The sequence below is a fragment of the Lycorma delicatula genome, chromosome 7 (genome assembly GCF_047948215.1).
Source record: "Lycorma delicatula isolate Av1 chromosome 7, ASM4794821v1, whole genome shotgun sequence".
In the NCBI taxonomy this organism is placed as follows: domain Eukaryota; kingdom Metazoa; phylum Arthropoda; class Insecta; order Hemiptera; family Fulgoridae; genus Lycorma; species Lycorma delicatula.
In genome coordinates this window covers 60188661-60208117 of record NC_134461.1, presented here as the reverse complement: position 1 = coordinate 60208117, position 19457 = coordinate 60188661, and the positions used below count along the sequence as shown (strand labels likewise).

At 26.9% G+C, this 19457-nt stretch overlaps 1 protein-coding gene across 4 annotated transcripts in view; it reads right to left on the bottom strand.

The window, feature by feature from the left end:
* LOC142328269 (glutamate receptor ionotropic, kainate 2-like) overlaps positions 1-19457 on the bottom strand; it is a 151938-nt gene that overhangs the window by 89208 nt on the left and 43273 nt on the right. For all 4 annotated transcript variants that reach the window (XM_075371959.1, XM_075371961.1, XM_075371962.1 and 1 more), the window contains exons 2-3: positions 15832-15981; positions 3221-3414 (exon numbers count right to left, since the gene is read on the bottom strand). In XM_075371959.1, coding sequence (XP_075228074.1) covers positions 3221-3414; positions 15832-15981 — 344 coding nt within the window. The remainder of the gene's footprint in view (positions 1-3220; positions 3415-15831; positions 15982-19457) is intronic.

Here is a 19457-nt window from a genome sequence, read left to right as displayed (position 1 = left end):
AATGTGAATTATTTTGTAGTAATCTTTTATAAATGTATTTACCTTAACATTATTTTATGAGTTTGTATTTAAATAATTAGTATGATCTTTAAACGTATCTTTTTTCTATTTTATAATTTGTATCTCTATAATTTATCTCAAAAGACCTGTTCAACATATGTATTTTTTTTATGTACTTATCAGAATAAAAATTTATTGTCTATTTTTGTTATTCCATGTTCACTATTTGCTTCTTGAACTGACAATTCCCTTCTAATTTTTTCGGGTAACTGTGTGGAAATAACGTATTATTAATATTTACACCAAAATAACATCATTAAAGAGGAGTAAATATATTATTTTATTTTATATTAGAAAGTACTAGTATTTTAAATTGATTTCTGTTAGAATGTACAGTTTGGATATGCTATCAGAATTGCTAAAATTCTTTCTCAAGTTCTTAATAAAGTAGAAAGAGGAATTTATAATATCTTGAGAAATAATTGAGCAATGAGATGAAATTGAAAATATACCTCTCCGGTAAATAAAACGATGTTTTCAAGTAATGAAAATTAAATATCTCGCTTCTCAAAAAAAAAAAAAAAAAAAAAAAAAATTAAATAGCCTTAATAATTTTAATAAAATTTTATTTGAGCTTGTTCTCGATAAATATTCGTATTTAAAAATTATTAAAAAAATTCTTCTCAACCAATTTGAACTGTTTACTCGGCAGTTTAGCGTGCAGACAATTGATTACATGTTTCCAATCAAAGAACAAATAATACAAAATCCTTTCAAAACCAGGTCTTATCACAAGCCATTGTGTGTAAATGACTTCACACATAAATGTTATATTTATATTATACATAATGTTTGTATTTTACTCAATTAATCAAATATAAAATTGCTTTAACTGAATTGCAGATTACAGATATACAGAGTGTTCCACAAAGAAACGGAGAAATTTTCAGGACATATTCTTCTGGTAAAAATAATGAAAAAAGTTCATATTAATTATAGATCTGAAAACGCTTTGTTTTCGAGTTACGGCTAGCGAAAAATTTCGTCCGGATTTCAGCTCTTTCAAAAAAAAGAAGCTCTATTATAATTTTTGGGATCCAAATTAAGGAGTAAATTTGGTGGTTTCTAATGTAATTTAAGCTCTAAAATAGGTCCCAGAACTGTAAATCCTGTATTTTTAAAAATATCTGATTTTGTGTAAAACACAAAATTCGGTGTCGAAAAGCAAGTTTTTTTAGGTTTATAGTACAATAGCTTTGTTAATTGACTGATAAATGCGAAAGAATTAGTAACAAAACTTGTAGTGACTTTAATTTTAAAACTAATGTAAGTACAACCAATAAAAAGTAAATAAAAACTTTTAGAATCGTTTTTTTTTATTGAAGCAAAACAAAAGAAATTTAGACAGAAAATCGTATTATTCTTTCTCTACCTAATAACTATTCTTTTTAAAGCATCCTTTTAAACATTCTTCGGAGTATCAGCATTTACAAACGAAAGGGTGATTTCCAACGTGTTTTTTATCTATTGAACCCCAAGTAAATCGTCATGTTAATGATGAACATCGTGTGATTCAGCATATTCAGCGTAATTCAGGTACTGAAATTCGCCAGTGCGAATTTATATCTGGTTTGTTTCATATCGCAATGGTTTGTCAAAAAACAAAGTGTGGCGCATCCTACAGAAAGAAAACCTTTACCTTTACCGCCTGCCTTGAAATTTGCGTCCAACAGATTACTCCCATTCGGAATAAACTTATGTCATTGGTTTCTAGAAAACGCTGATAACGATTTTCTGTCTGTTTTAGGTAGATTTCATAAGAAAGCTATCTATTGTAATGAGCACTATGATTCCACTTACGGAAAATTTCTCATATCTTCGCGTTTTACATCTCCCAGACCCCAAAACATTTCAAAAGTTTAGATATATATATTTCATTTTCTTGTGGATACGATAACTGTCGTAATTTTTCGGCAATCACTTTTAAATTGATATATAAAATATAACGATCCAAAATCTCGGTCGAGTTCGTTAAAAGCAAAATCGGACCATGGGGGTTGAAGAGGGGCTTTAAAAAAAAAATATTGCTGCAATTTTCTTATTAAGTAAAATATCAAATTAGTTTAAAATTCCCACTATTCTTTAGATAAGAGCCTAAAACTTACCTAAGTAAAGCTTTTTGATATCACCAACCATTGGTCCAGGGGGTGCAAAAAAATGGGGTTTCGAAGACAAAAAAAAATCATATTTCCCTTAATAGGTACAGTAGCGAATCGCTTTAAAGTGGTCGCTAGTCCTCTAAACATTACCTAAAACCTTTGTCTGTAACAATTTTTGATATGACCAACCCTTAGAGAAAGGGATGACCAAAAGTTTGCTGGAATTGTAAGAAGGTGTGGCTTGTCGTATGCTAAACATGTGAAACTTTTTTTTTCACATGCAACCTTTGTCGTATTGACAAATCTGAAGTTTATCTTAACTTAAGGTGCAAATCTTTTTATTCCCTACATAGCACCGGTGAAATCTACCTCCGTCTTTCGGCGTGTCGAAAGGGATTTTTTGTTTGTTTTGCTTCAATAAAAAAACCGATTTTTAAACATTTTTATTAATTGTATTTACACTACTTTTCTCAAAATTAAACTCTCTACAAGTTTTGTTACTATATCTTTCGCCTTTATCAGCCATTTAACAAAGCTGCTGTACTACAAATCTAAAAAACTTGATTTCCGACACCGAATTTTGTGTTTTACGTGGGATATCTTAAAAACTACTGAAGTTACAGTTACTAGACTCTATTACTGGAGTTACCGACCGATTTTATCCTATTTCTCAACTCAAATTACATAACAAACCACTAACCAATTTGGATTCTAAAAATTACAGTACGGCTTCTTTATATTAGAAGAGCTGAAATCTGGGAGAATTTTTCGCTAGCCTTAACTCTAAACAACAAAGCGTTTCCAGCCCTATATTTATATAGACGTTTTTCATTATTTCCATCAGTAGAATATGTCCTGAAAGTTTTTTCCGTGGAACATCTGTATATAAATTTAAAAAACCGAATCTGCTATAACAATCGATGATGTGTAGACGTGAAATTTATAACTCTTGACTATTCTAACCAGCTAAATGAGTAGGAAGCCTTAAAATAATAACAGAATGTTTAATTTTATTTTAAAGTAACATAAATAGAATTAAAAATAAAAAAAAATTAATTTACCTGTGCTAGAAGTTCTGATTCAGGGTACAAATTAATAATCATTTTGGCTTTTCTTGTTGTCGTTTCCCATCTGGTTTCAATGTGTGGTATTTCATAACGGTCTGATATAGCATTTACTATTCCAACTGCTGAATCTGCCTGAGGCCCAAATATTGCAACTACATTTGAATCTGGTTCAGCTAGTACATTACATACTGGAAAAAAAATTCGTAAATTTATAGTAATCATTAAATTTACTGAAGTTCCTTGTAAGAATTGAGATCTGTCTTTTGACTTAGTCTAAGAAGAACAAATTCAAATCAAGTCAGCTGAATATGCCTTATTTCTATATCTTTATCAGAGGAATATAGGTTTAAAAGGTAACTTACTGATTTTCCAGCAAAATTAAAGCCTAAGGTTTCCATCAAAAGAACAGTAATGAAATATGATCAGATAAGAAGTGGTTCATTTATTCCTATGGTACAAAAGAAAGTCATACTTTCATCAGTTTTGTTTACTACTTTTTAATCACTTTTATCACAACATTTTTTTGTAGAAGTTAAAAGAACGATAAGTATCGTATACAAAATTTCTGGCAGTCGGTAACAAACAACTGTTCTGATCATTTTTCACAAGTAAATCAAAATCAAGGTCAGTCTTACTAAGAGATTATTTTATAGGAAAAAAATTGATATATATACAATAAGATTGGGTGTACGTGTGCAGAAAAATATTTCTAACAACCAAAATGGGCTCAGTAGATCCATTTCGTATGTCTGATTCATATTTAACTGATCACAGGTATTGTCTTAGTTCAAGTAAATGATTAAGTCATGTATACTTTCTTAGTCAATCATCAGAAAGGAAGATGTAAACACATATTTAAAAGGGAATTCATGTTTACTTTAAATGATGTTTACGCGATATAATTTTATTTAAATGTTCCATATTATTTTTAGATTATAATTATTTTTTAAAACCAATATTCAACTTACATTTTTGTATTCTTCTAGAAGAATTAAAAAATCTGAATTTGATATAGTATTGTATAACTTTTCAATTGTCACCTACCATACAAAGCTTTGATTCATATCATTATAGACCGACAGTTCTTATCATTATGGTCCTTGGTTTGATGATTAATAATAATTATGTATTGTAATTACTTTGTACAGAATAAATTTCATTAATAATTTTTTGTGTAATTTCGAGAAAATACTGTTAATATTTCATTACAAATTGGGAGTGTAGCCACGGATCGCTAAGATGATCGTACAGTCGAATAACTCTGTATATGCAAGACTGAATCTAGTAGCAGTAATAAAAGGATTATTACTTTATATATATATATTTTTTCTTTTTTTTGTTTTTCTTTTAGCAAGAAAATGTTCTAATATTGTTCTGAAATAATTTTATATACTTGTCAAAACGTATTCTGTACCAATGTTTCTATTTTAAATTTGCTTCATAAAAAATGTTAATGTTAAATAGTAAAAGAATGATGATTCTAGGACTGATTAGTTTGGAAATGAGAAGGGGTTTAATAAATTTAATTTATTTTTACTTAAAATTTTATTCATAGCACTGCAAAGGTATGCCGGTTTGACCGGAGATTTTCTTTCCAATTTGGTGTAAACATTGTACGTACTCTATTCTAAACTGGGAATATAAACACGGGTCTTTAAGATGATCATATGGTCGAACAACTCCGTATATACAAGGTTGATTTTAGTAGCAGTAATAAAAGGATTAAAAAGTTTGAAAACGTAATTTCTGCATCTGTATCTGGTTTTATTAATTTTTTTGTTTAATATTAGACAACATATGTAGTGGTAGTATATAATACAAGGTAATAATGTTATAGTTCCAGTAATTAAAATAAAATAAGTGTTTGTAACTAAAATTGAAAATTGTTTCTTCTTATACATTTTCTTTCTGTCTGCACAAAAGAAGAAAGAACTGAACAAATAAAACAGCATAGAAATTTAAATACCATGTTAATGGAACATTGGAAAGGTGAAACTGAAATAGAAACAAGAATGGTAATGATTAAGGAAGCACTTAATAGAAAAAAAGAGTTATTATGTAATAAGATGTGAATTATATTTGAAACGTGTCTTATGAAATATTATGTTCGTAATATATTCCTGTACCGATGAGAAAAATGGAAACTAAAGAAAAGAAAAACTGGAGGCACTTGAAATATAGGCATGAAGAATTAAAGAAGATTAAATGGACAGAAATAAATTGAAGTAATGAGAAGAATTAACTAGAATAATAGCTTAATAAAAACAATCCACTAAAGGAAAACTAATATACGATTGAAGGACTTATTAAAACATTGCTAAAAAGATTAGTTCAAAAAGTGTGAAGTCGGAAAAGAGAAAAAATTAAACACGATTTAAAATGAAATAGAAATTATCAACCTTAAAAGTTTAGCTGAGATAGAGGAAATTGACTGCGGATATGGTACAAGGAATCTGTTTCAGGAAAGTAACCACAAGATGACGATAAGTAAATGTATAATATAAATTTTAGAGAAAAGACTCAAACTAGTTTAGACAGAACTTGGGTGAAAACCAATTAATTATTTGATATTAATTATTTGAAAACGTTCAGAAAGAATCCTAAAACGTGTAAATGATATTGAAAAAATTTTCCAAACAACGAAGTCAGACCTCATGAAAGTTGAAAGGTACACTCATAAATATGAGTACGTATGGAAAGAATTTAATTAATTTATTGGTAATTTAAAGAAAACTTTGATATAGACGTTTAAACCACTACTATAAATAACATCACAGTTATAGAGAAAATTATAGTGTAGGACGAGAGGAAGCAGAAGGAGAATAAGCAGGGGAAATTAGTGAGAGCAGAGGAGGAAGAAAAGAAAAAGAGAAATAGAGAATTAGAAGAAGAGAAAAAAATGATGATAAGGATGAGAAGAAAAAGTAATATAGGTGAAGAAGTGTGAATACTAGAGGCAGAGGTAGAAAAAGAAGAGATAAAATTGAGAGTGTAGAATCGAAAAATAAGAGCAGGATTAGACAGAAGGTGAGAAATAAGCAGGTAGTAGATATAGAAGGGAGAAGGGAATGTAAAACAACAAAAAAAGATGAAAGGAAAAGTATAAAAAAAGGACGTAATGATAAGGAAACAGCTTTGAAGAAGGAGGATCAGAATGAGAAGTAGGGGAAAGGAAGAGAAGAAAGTGAAAGAATGGAAAGCAGAGACAGGGTAAGTAACAAAATATATTTTTGTAAGTAAAAGAGTAGGAATAAATGAAATAAACTAGAAGGAGGAGAGATAAAAAGAGGAAGGCTTCGATACGAAGGAGAAAGGTATAGTAGAAAGAGAATTAAGGAAAGAAGAAGGAAAGTGACAGAAAGAGAGAAAGAGTGATATTGTGAGAAGAAACAGGAAGTCGAAGAGAAAAGCAAGTGAATAGAACAATGATAGACCTGGTAAAGCATCCATCAGTTTGATAAAATACGTGTATTTTGTCTTCTTTGTAAAAGATTCTATAGTAATGATACTTTAAACGGCATTCTGGGGCTATTTTTCTACTTGTACTTTACTCTTGGTCAGCTTAAGATATTTTTGATCCTTAGAAGGCCTTTTAATATTTTTATTAATCAGTAAAATTTGTCATATAAAAAAAAAATCTTTTATTCTTTAGTCATTCTAAAAATTTGATAATCTGACACTAAAATATATTTTAACAATTCTTATTATAGTTTTTATATAAATCACATTTATTTCCATTTGTCGTCTAGTCTAACACATTTTACTCGACTTAGTATTAATGATAAAAGATAATGAGTGTACTAATTTATTTCCTAATCACTTTTCTATTAAATTATTAAATTTCATTTAAATACTGAATTTAAATTTAATTTTTATACTTTCTAAAAGTATAAAAAAATAATTACTGTTTAAATGGGAAAAAACTACATATAAAAATTTCATTAGTAAAGTACATAAATACATCAACGATCTATAGCAGAACGATTCGTTTTCTGCATTGCACCAAATGGAACGGCCGTCTCGTAAATCAAAAGAAATGTATCAGAACCTCATGATTTCATGGAATATAAAGTATTCTCAGTTGAGTTAAAAACGATAGATCTGAAGAAACTTTTTAACTCTGAAAGAGTCTAATTTGGTCGATATGCAAAAGAAAAGGAAATAAAAAAAAAAATAAAAGTATCTAAGAAAGTCGATCCTTCTTCAACATTTTAAAGGTAGTTTACTTGTATGAATTATGGAGAGGTTGTTGTTTATTTTGATGTATTACATAACTTTTACGATAAGTGTACGTAGAGTATAAAAAAAGGGAAAAAAGTTTATTATGTTTATTATAATTTACAAGTGAAATTCATTTTTATATTCGGTAGAATTTATCATTTAATGTGAATTGCTTATTTTAGCTTTTATGATATTAGAGTACGGGTCATATATTTTGACATTTTGACACCTTGGAGTCGTATTTTATATTTCTTTTAATTCAGGTATTAAGTTTATAAATTATTGAATTCTAAAGAGATTAAGCGTATAATTACTATAAAAAACAAAATTAAAAAAAAATGAAATGAAATGAGAGACAGGTTAACAAATTTTTACTTATTATTTATTTAACTATTTTTTGTCTGCTTACTCCTTTACAATGGATACACAAATTTTGGGTAATAATATGAAAGAAACAATTGTGTTAAGAAGATAAGGAAATACGATTTTTGAGATGGATTGTCGGGATAGTTAGAAACGACAGGCTGAAGAATTAACTCGTAAACAGACAGTAAATTTGTTACAGTTGAAATGTTAAAACTTTTGTTACAAATCGAAATAAGTTTTTCTTCCATCAGAAAGTGGAAATACTGTTATCATTATTCAAGTGAAATAATTCTGTATTGTACGGATAAATAGGAAATGTTTTTCTTTTATCATTTTATTTTAATGGAAAAAGAAAACTTAATATATAGAGAAATATTACATATAATAAGAATTCACATCTTATTACATAATAACTCTTTTTTTCTATTAAGTGCTTCCTTAATTATTACTATTCTTGTTTCTATTTAGTTTAACTTTTTCAATGTTCCATTAACATGGTATTTAAATTTCTGTACTGTTTTATTTGTTCAGTTCTTTCTTCTTTTGTGCAGACAGAAAGAAAAGGTATAAGAACAAACAACTTTCAATATTAGTTACAAACTCTTATTTTACTTTAATTACTGGGACAATACCATTATGTATTACCACTACATATGTTGTAAAGAATAAATTAATTAAAAAAAAAAAAAAAACAAAAATCATGATGAGAAAAATTTACAATATTTAAAATGAAATAAAAAAGGAAACAATATACAGTTAAGGAAAATTAAATCATTTGCATAGTATGGAAGCACTATTTGTATTACTTTGTTCCTGACTACACCAGGAGTTAATGTGGTTGGATCGTGGGTTTATTGTTTTGTTCCAGAAAGCAACTTATTTCATAAAATAGAAATAAAGTAATTTATCTAAATTACGCTAGTGGCATGGGATGATATTAAAATGAAAAATTATTGAATAAACAAAATAATGGGCGTGGTAGATGCCAATTTGAAAGCAAAGTAGAATGAATCAGGTTTACAAAATGATATATATTTTTATTACATATACCAATGCTAACTGTGTAAATGTTTCCCCCATTATTGGCTAAAATAGTTTTTTCCCCACAATGGGAAAAATTTGAGTATTTATTAACTCATACAATACGAGCAGACTGGTTTCATGTGCAGCAAAAATAAACCATAATGGTTCTCTAAATGTTGTCTAAACAAAATAATAAACTTGCCATTATTATTATTATTATTATTATTATTATTATTATTATTATTATTATTATTATTATTATTATTATTATTATTATTATTATTATTATTATTATTATTATTATTATTATTATTATTATTATTATTATTATTATTATTATTATTATTATTATTATTATTATTATTATTATTATTATTATTATTATTATTATTATTATTATTATTATTATTATTATTATTATTATTATTATTATTATTATTATTATTATTATTATTATTATTATTATTATTATTATTATTATTATTATTATTATTATTATTATTATTATTATTATTATTATTATTATTATTATTATTATTATTATTATTATTATTATTATTATTATTATTATTATTATTATTATTATTATTATTATTATTATTATTATTATTATTATTATTATTATTATTATTATTATTATTATTATTATTATTATTATTATTATTATTATTATTATTATTATTATTATTATTATTATTATTATTATTATTATTATTATTATTATTATTATTATTATTATTATTATTATTATTATTATTATTATTATTATTATTATTATTATTATTATTATTATTATTATTATTATTATTATTATTATTATTATTATTATTATTATTATTATTATTATTATTATTATTATTATTATTATTATTATTATTATTATTATTATTATTATTATTATTATTATTATTATTATTATTATTATTATTATTATTATTATTATTATTATTATTATTATTATTATTATTATTATTATTATTATTATTATTATTATTATTATTATTATTATTATTATTATTATTATTATTATTATTATTATTATTATTATTATTATTATTATTATTATTATTATTATTATTATTATTATTATTATTATTATTATTATTATTATTATTATTATTATTATTATTATTATTATTATTATTATTATTATTATTATTATTATTATTATTATTATTATTATTATTATTATTATTATTATTATTATTATTATTATTATTATTATTTAAAAACCTATCTATCCATCTTAAAATATAATAATCATGGGCACTTTCCAAAATATCAGAACGAATCTTCAAAATACAAAAACGTTATCTTAGCTGAATGGATCGATAAGAATGATTTAAGGGGACTGGTATATATTGAATAAAAAATTATAACATCTCAAAGAATATATTTTTAAATATACCATCTCTGATAAAAAAAAAAAATATTTAATAAAAATAATTAAAGGTCATGGCAGAATGGTAGCGTCTCGGCCTTTTATTCGGAGGTCCCGAATTCATTTCCCAGTCAGGTATAACTTTTCCATTTTCTCCTCTATATGTCACTAGTGCATCCCTACACTTGACCAAGGTCAAATGTATATATTATATACAACAAGGGTATATATATATATATATATATGTAGTAACAAGACCGGTATAACGGACCTGAGTAATTAATTCCTGCCAATTAAGAGGAAAGTACTAGAAAATATAATATTTGGAGGAATTCAGTAAGGGGCTAAAAGGAAACCTTTTAGTAAAGCTAGCAGGTCCATTTAACAATCGTCCTTTGTAATACTGCCTGCTGACACACCTGAACAGATGTTGTTTCGTGAGAAGAGTTACTGGACCCAGGATAGGAATCTCATGGAAGAATGTGAGAGCGGACGATCAATCTCACGCTTCGAGTTGGGTCCGGTCCTGGAGGTAAATAGGATAAGAGTATTAATACTCTAGGGAAGACCAGTGTCGGTCAGTCTACGAAGAGAATCTGCGTGCGAGTTCTGCGAGAGAGTTCTAAGCGAGGAGTGATTACGTGAGTTTGAAGTTAAGAGTATTCTGCGAGGTCGGCGAGCCAGTGAAAGAGCGAATTTCTAATGCGTGCACGTTCGACCCGATTAAGGTGACGTCACATGTAATTCCAGTATGGACAGTACATGTAAAGAAAAAATGGCGGTGAGTTATTGTTGTTACTGTGTGAGTTGTTGTGAGTTACTGAGTGTAACTGTAAGTGAAAGAGATGATGTACTAAATTTCAATTATAAATTGTTAGGGTAGTTTTATTTGTGAACAACAAAGGTGAAAGAACTGCAGTGAAAGAACTTTATACTTATCTATTGTACTATTGTTAATACAAGACTAGCGGTTAAAAGTGTGAAGATTAACGGTCATGCTAATATCTTTTGTTAATGGGACTGAATTCTGTGTTTCAATATTTAACTACCTGAAAAATAAATTCTGACTATTACTTTAAAATCTGTTTTGTATGTAATCACTGTTTATTATTATTTTTTTGTGATTACTACTATTATTATTATTATTTGTTTTTTATTGTCATTGTTATTACTGATTTGTTTTCTTTTACTTATGTTTTTAAACTAATAAATTTTAATTATATAAACATTTTCAATTACCAATCTCTCAATATCCTGATTGAGCCGCGAACACGCGACAATACATGTCGCGTGTGCATATTCACCAGTTTTACAGTATATATCATTTGATTTGAGAATGGCATCAGTGTTTTGAAATATGTAAATCTACTAGAAATAGAGCACTATTGATTTTCAAGCGAATCGTTTCACAGGTACATTTCATCGTTTGGATACATTTTCAGCTTTATCCGTTTTAAATTTTAAATGAATATGAAAATATGCTAGGAGAAAATTTGAGAATATTTGTGTAAGAAATACAAAATAATTAAATACAATACTAATATTACATTAGAGTTGTTTTATTCTAAATGGTGGCTTGATAAAAAAAATGTTATAAAGTTACAAAATTTGTAAATAGGTATTTATTGTTATTTCTCTTAGACACCATTACTGTAACTAAAAATATTGTAACGGATAGAGAAGCTTCCGGAAAGAAGAAAGAGAGAGAAAATAAAGAATGAAGAATCTAGAAGGAACGGCAAAGGGATTCTTTATAGAAAAGCTTAGTAAGCGCGGAGAATGAAAATTATTACGCTTAGACGATCAAAAGGACTGGTCGGGTAATGGTTTTGCAGGACAGAAGGTATAATAAATACTACTGGTGACTAGGAGAGTAGAGTCAATAGTTTTGCAAGCCCGAGTTCAGTTCAGCGTGCGATAAAAGCGACAACAATAAGTTTTTGGTTACAACAACTGAAGAATGCGTCACGAGTATTCCACTTTGTACAACGATTAAAAACAATAATTTGTTCTCCACTTTTAGCAACGATTAAAAACAATAATTTTTTCGAAGAGTTATTTGTAATTATGATTAAAGGTGACATTATTCTATTCGTTCATAAATTATAAGTTAGTGTTTTGTGAAGAGTAAAAGTATTAATATCTGCAGAAAGTGAATTGTGTGAACTTTAGATTTTTCTGTTGTTATCTTGCTGTTAAAGCAATATTAGCTTCTATTAGTCATTTTAAAGGTTTTAGTAAATCGGACTGTATTTTTATTTATAATTTAATTGTCATTAAATCGATTGTGCTTTTTGTTTTAATTACTATTTTGTTAAATATATATTATGTTATATTGTTATAATAAATATTTTATTATATAATGTTATATAAATAGATATTTTATATATTTATAATTATTTATTTTATTTGATGTATTTTTACAGTAACAAATTATATTTATAAGAAATTTTTACGTGTGTTAATCTCTCAATATCCTTGTCGAACTGTAAAAACGAGACAATATATTAAGAAATAGTTTATACATTTACACCTTTGTCCAGTAAATTTTGTTCTTTATACATAAATTAAAAACTTAAATTTCATGAGAACTCTTTTTCAGATTTATTTGTTTATGATACTTAATTTAGTTATTAATATTCAGCCCAATTTGGTGTGTAGTTTTTTACAAATGCGCTCAGAAATTCTGAAAATTTTGAAAAGTCATGATAAAATTTAAGTGGAATTAAAAAAAGAAAAGTTAATGAGATAATTGTAAATGCAGAATAAATCGACTAAATTATCACAGCAATTAGCCGTATTGTTTGGTCATGGTAGTTTGCATATTTAATGACCGTGTATACAAACAAGTTTGTACATCTGTCTCTTATAGGAAGTTTTGATTTCTGGTTATAATATACTTATTATATACACTTCTCTTTTTATTTTAGTTTACATTATTTAATATTCATTCATTTTATACTATTTTATGATGTTGCTCTGAATGAAGTTTTTCCACAGATTTCATACATCAATCCGGTCAAATATAGGAACAATTCCTTCAGTTATTGTAAAGCATTCTTATACATTCATAAGAACACATTATTGTGTATATCTGAATAAATCTGTATCATTCGGTTACCTATGACATTGTGTATTGATCTAAATGAAATAATTTTATATATTCAAAACTTTGAAACAAAATTAAAATTTAAAGTTGTAATAACATAAAAAAAATTAAATAATAAAATAATTATGAAAATATTTAAGAAATTAGATCACGGAGTTCGTCAGAACTTCGTCGCTAAGAGGCGACGAAGTCAACGACTACGTTTACAGTACTAAACATGACCTAACCTAACAGTGAAATGAAAATGGGAGGAAAAATAAGCGTGAAAACATTATATTTCAGTTCAATTAGATTATTAATAAAGAATACTAATAAGAATACTAGAATATTAATAAAAAGTACCTTGAATTTTGTTAGAAAACATTTGAGGAACCGCGGGACTCGAATATATAATTTTATTCATTTTTTAAATGTACCTTTACGTATCGTGCCGCTAGATAGCAGTATTTGATAGTACTACATAGCAAACAAAAACTTGATAATGTACTTGAAAAAATAAAATTTAAAAGAAAATATACTACAGCTTGTTTCAATGGTAAGTGCTGTTATGTAAATGAAAGTACTGAAGATGAAACAATTTTTTTAATTCCCATCACTTCTTTAAAAAAGAATAAAAGTATTAGAATACAAGAGATTATATTTCATTTATATGTAATACATATCACATTTACAGAAATAATACAATTCTTTTGATTATTCGTTGTTTAATAAATAAAATCGGGCCGGTAATAATTTCGTAACAGATATTTTTTTTTTGCTTATTATATGGAACGCTTAAACATTGTTATTATCTATTATTGAATATCTATTGTTTTTATTTAAGGCCGCAAAGGACCACTTTAGTCAGAATAATTCAAGTCATTTTTGCCGATCTTTTGGCCTTTAAGTTCTTAGCTTTTACTTTCTCCCAATATTTAGTCATTCTTAATGATTTTGCTTTACGATCCTCTTCTGAATAAACCGTTTTTGTATAATTAAAAGTTCTTACTTTAAAGTTGGTATTCGGATCTTTAATAACAAATTTTAATTTTTCGGATTTACTAAGTAAATCTTCGTAAGTCAAATTTAATTCTTGCATGTCTTCTTTAATTTCATTGATCCATAATGGCGGATTTTTTAAAGACCAAAACTGTTCGATAATTCTCTTAGTAATCCTATCCTGCGGTAACCTTAACAAGTGTGCACAGAAAGTATTAACAAGTGTGCTTCTTTTTCATAGTATCAATTAAGGATTCCAAGTTTTCGTACAGAAAATTATTAGGCAATAATCTGTACTGATTTTCGTGTTTATATTTTTTGTCCTGAATCCTGCGTTGAACTCTAAGCAAATGTTCAGTCCTATTTTTCTGATTTAATCTAAATAAAGTCTCGCTCGCGTAAGTAATTACTGGTTTAACCACGTTTTGTAATGTCTAATTTTAGTGTTAATCGAAAGCGATTTTTTGTTGTAAGTATTTTTGGTTACTTGTAGCACTTCAAATAATTTATTAAGTCTTTGTTTTTCGTTACAATTACAAGTAATGATCTCTCCAAGATATTTAAATTTTTCTACAAGTTCTACTTTGTTTCCATTAATATTCACAGACTTAATAACTAAAGGATCTATAGCCATCATTTTAGTCTTTTCGTAAGAAATTTTAAGTCCAATTTTATTCGCAAGTTCTTCTATACTTGTTTTTTGTATGCTGGCTTCTGCGATACTATTAGTTAATAAAGCTAAGTCGTCGGCAAATCTTAGGAAATTTAAATTTAAGTTATCTCTTTTGTATCCTATGTGAATATTTTTTGGATTAATTTTAAACCATTCGCGCATCAGAAATTCTAGTGCACAATTAAATAATAAAGGCGAAAGTCCGTCGCCTTGTCTCAGTCCGGATTTTATGTAAAAAGGTTCGGAAAATTCGCCACGAAACTTCACTTTAAATTTTGTATTTGTCAATATTAAACCGATCATATTTACCAATTTAGGATCCAATCCGAGATTTCTCAGAATTTTTAAAATCGAAGGCCTATGTATGCAATCGTACGCTTTTTAGAAATCAATAAAAGAAATTATCATCTGTTTTTACTTTCTATTATAAATATCTATAAGTAACTTCAAAGTAATAATTTGATCTGGACAACTACGCCAAGGCTGAAAACCACCTTGGTAATCGCCTAGCTCACTTTCTAGTTGGTCCTTAATTCTATTATAAATAATTCTAGATAAAATGTTATACCTAATTTTATATCTATTGTTTATTACATACATCTAACATGTTTTCTTTTAAACAAACTTCTAAATTAATAACAGATTTTGACAACAGAAATGTAGTGTCTTATCTTTTTTTATATCAGTATCGTTTTGTTAACAATTTTATTTATATTACAGAATTTTTTTTTTTTTTAAGCGGAAGAAATTATATCTGCGAGATATTTATCTACTTTAAGTTTAAAATCATATTTATTTATAATATGAAAGAAAGAATAAATAATAATAAAAGAAATATTGAAAAAGCAACTTACTTATTTTACTGACGTTAAAACTATCATACGGTGAAATTTCTTCTATTCGTGGAACAAATCTGGCATTTTTTAATATTAATAAATTGACACGTTCAACTGCAATACGAAACGCGATCTTCTCTTCCAATTCTTCAGGTTCAAAAAGCCCAACTATAAATAAAATAAAAATATACAAAAAATAAAAAAAAAACAAAAGATTTTATATTTTTTATGCTTATAATTAATAGGCAGTTAATATCTTAATGCTGAAAAGAAAAAAAAATTTCTTAACGAATTACATGTAGTTCTGTATTATTTCTAACAATGAAGATAATACTATTAGCAATGTTTGTTGAATTCAGTTTTGTTTGCCCGATCAATAATTTTAACACTTAAATGACTTTTTCAAAAAAAAAAATTTATTTCATGAAGTTTACAGCTTGAAATTTAGAACTTCCGGTGTCATTCGCCTACTTTGATCGATCAAATCGAACATTTAAAAAAAATTTAAATAACTGAATTAAAAGATAACTCAAAAATATGTATGGATTTTATATATTTAAATAATCTTATACTTGTGAGCTTTGATTACCACAATTGTGAATTCACTAGACTGCTCGTCAAGGTGTTTTTATTTCTATTTTTGAATGGAATTTATGTCCATCTGTCCATTTGCTTGTTTCAGAATATTTTTAATGTAGGTAAAATGATATCGTAATAGATCATATAATTCAGTAGAGCATATCTTATTTTAAAATTATTTTTGATTTCTTAAATTTCTGGTGAAATATTATTTTATAGTTTTTCTAATTTATCAAGAGATTTAAAAAAAAACAATTTATTTTTTATGTTTTTATTATGTAGACACCATATTTTACAATATTTTGTTTTATTGAAATTTTCAATTTGGATTTACTCATAAAAACCAAATTAAAAACAATTTTCATAGAATAACTACTATAAAACTTCATGATTTCATATATTTACGACTAATATATTTGAATCATGCACAATACAAAATAAAATGTGGGCAAAGGAATTGTAAAAAAGCTAAGAACACAGTTGTACGACTTTCCCGTCACGCGGTTTTTTTCTGATGCCCAGCCTACATACGCATACACTCACAACTTATTTTAAAATATTTATAATTTTATACAAATATAATATTTTTTTGTTTAATGTTCTAACTAAAGCGCGCGCGCATACCGTATTTCATTTGCGTGGTTCGTGGCGGTACTAGCGGCCACTTTAAATACATTTTACTCTTTAAATATTAATTTATTTAATTCTAGTGCTCACTTGTAACGTCACAACAAAGTAGACGACTAGAAGAGCTGTATGTCAGTACTACACTAGCGCTCCTTGTGGCGAGAGAAGGTACTATTGACGCAGTATACCTACTTAACCAATAGTCTATTTAGAGCACTTTTGGGGTAAGGGTACGATTTTTCAAACATTTTTTGTTGAAGATATTTTTTTTTAAGCATATTTAGAGCAGGTTACCACTATTTTCATTATCAATTTAACAAAATTAAATGGTCATTTTATAAGATTTCAAATAATCCTTAGTAATGCAGTTCTTTCCTCGGTTTCTTAATAAGGGAATAGGTTCTCTGGGATATTTAATAATTATAAATCGATTATTTAAAAATTCATTCTAATTTTTCATTTGAAAAAATTTATTTAGACTATAATATTCGCGGTGAATAAATTTATATTTCTCTCAAAGAAACTAAATTTCCACAGCTTTATTTGTTCCAAGTAAATTCAAACATGTTTTATACACTTAATTAATTAGAATTTATAAAAATGTAATAAATCATAAAACATGAATTCATAGATTAATTTCTGTTAAATAGAGAAGGCAGTTTAGTCAAAATCAGATTTACTGATGCGAGGTAATATGTTGTTGGACTCAAAATAAATGAATTAATTCAGTTTTAGTTTTTTTTTAACGATTCGAATACCTTGCATATAAACTTTTATCTTAATTAGATTCCGTGAAAATTTAATAAATTATAATCTATCTTCATTGTACATTTTTTTATTGTTACATCGAACCAGAAGGTTAAAAGTAAACCATTCCGTTAGATTAATGTTTTTCTATTTTAATTTATTATAAAAGAATGCGGGGTTTTTTTACTACACATATGTGTAATAAAATATGTTTGCTACAAGAATTTCAATGATTTATGAATGAATATAGTAGATACGTGGTTTATATTGTTCGGTGTAAAGCCATCCTTTGGGTGGCTTTATCAAAACTAATTGACCTTCACGTTATTTCCTTTTTATCTGCCATTATTTTATATTTAATATATGCCATATTGAATTTGATTCCCCCAAACTTAATTCGGCTATTCTTTTTATAAACAAACGAATATTTGTTTCTTTTGTAAAAAAATAAACAATATTCCTTTATCATAGATTGAAATAAACCAACATTATGTATATATAAAATTATTTACACAGATTCCTCTATAATTTAATTAATTGAAAAGAAGTATAAAAAAATAAAATAAAAAGAGTTCTATTCAATCAATCTTTAGTAGAGACGATATGTTTACCTTACTCTGTCAAGGAAAATTAATATTTATGTAATATGCAAATGCAATCCGAATAAAGGTAACTTTATTCAAAACTTAAAACAATATCTACCATTATTAAGTAAACTTTTTTGTATAAAGTTTTATTTACAAGAACTATAAGAAAATTAGATGAGCAAATTAAACGATTTAAATGAGAAAGTTTCCAGTGAAACTTCTCAAAAAAAAATCCATTAAGCAAAAGTATACCTTACATGTATGAAAAATACGATGTCTATTGAGAAAATAACCGAACTTTATTTTTTTAATCTTAGTTATTAATTTTATAGATTATCGATCCTTGCCCTCTTCAAAGTACACCCCTCCCCTATTCATATACTTTTCCTCGCGGCGTTTTCAATTCGCAAAGCAGTCCTGGATAGCTTCATTTGAAATGGCCTTTAAGGTCTATCACAAATTTGCTTTAATGTCATCAATATTCTCAAAACTGAGGGGTCCTTTCATCACTGATTTTAATTTCGGAAATAAGAAAAAATCGCAAGAAGCCAGGTCTGGCGAGAAGGGAGGCTGAGGGAGGACAGTCATCTGATTTTTGGCACAAAACTGACAAATTAACAAAGCTGAGTGTGTAAGCGGATCGTCAGGGTGAAGGAACCATGTTGTCTCTCCACAACTCTGGTCTCTTTTTGCGGATTTTTTCACGTAATCCTTGTAAAACGTCTTGCTAGTACGCCACGGTTCACTGTTTTGCCTTGAGGCAAGAATTCAAAATGCACAATTCCAATAGAATCGATAAAAACAGAGAGCATCATTTTGACATTGGATTTCGATTGACGTGGTTTCTTGTGGATGTCCTTTTCCGATCCATTGTGATGATTAAATTTGTCTCGATGACTTAACCGTAAATCCAGCTTTCCCGCTTTCGTCTCCCGTTATGATCCTTTGCATGAATGTTTCATTGTCAGCGGCTTGTTCAAGAAGTTGCCGACAAACATCCACATGATCTTCTTTCTGCTGTTCGGTCATCAAACGAGAAACAATCTATTCTGCAACTCGATGAATGTTCAATTTTTCAGACACAATGTTATCGTATGATCCGAT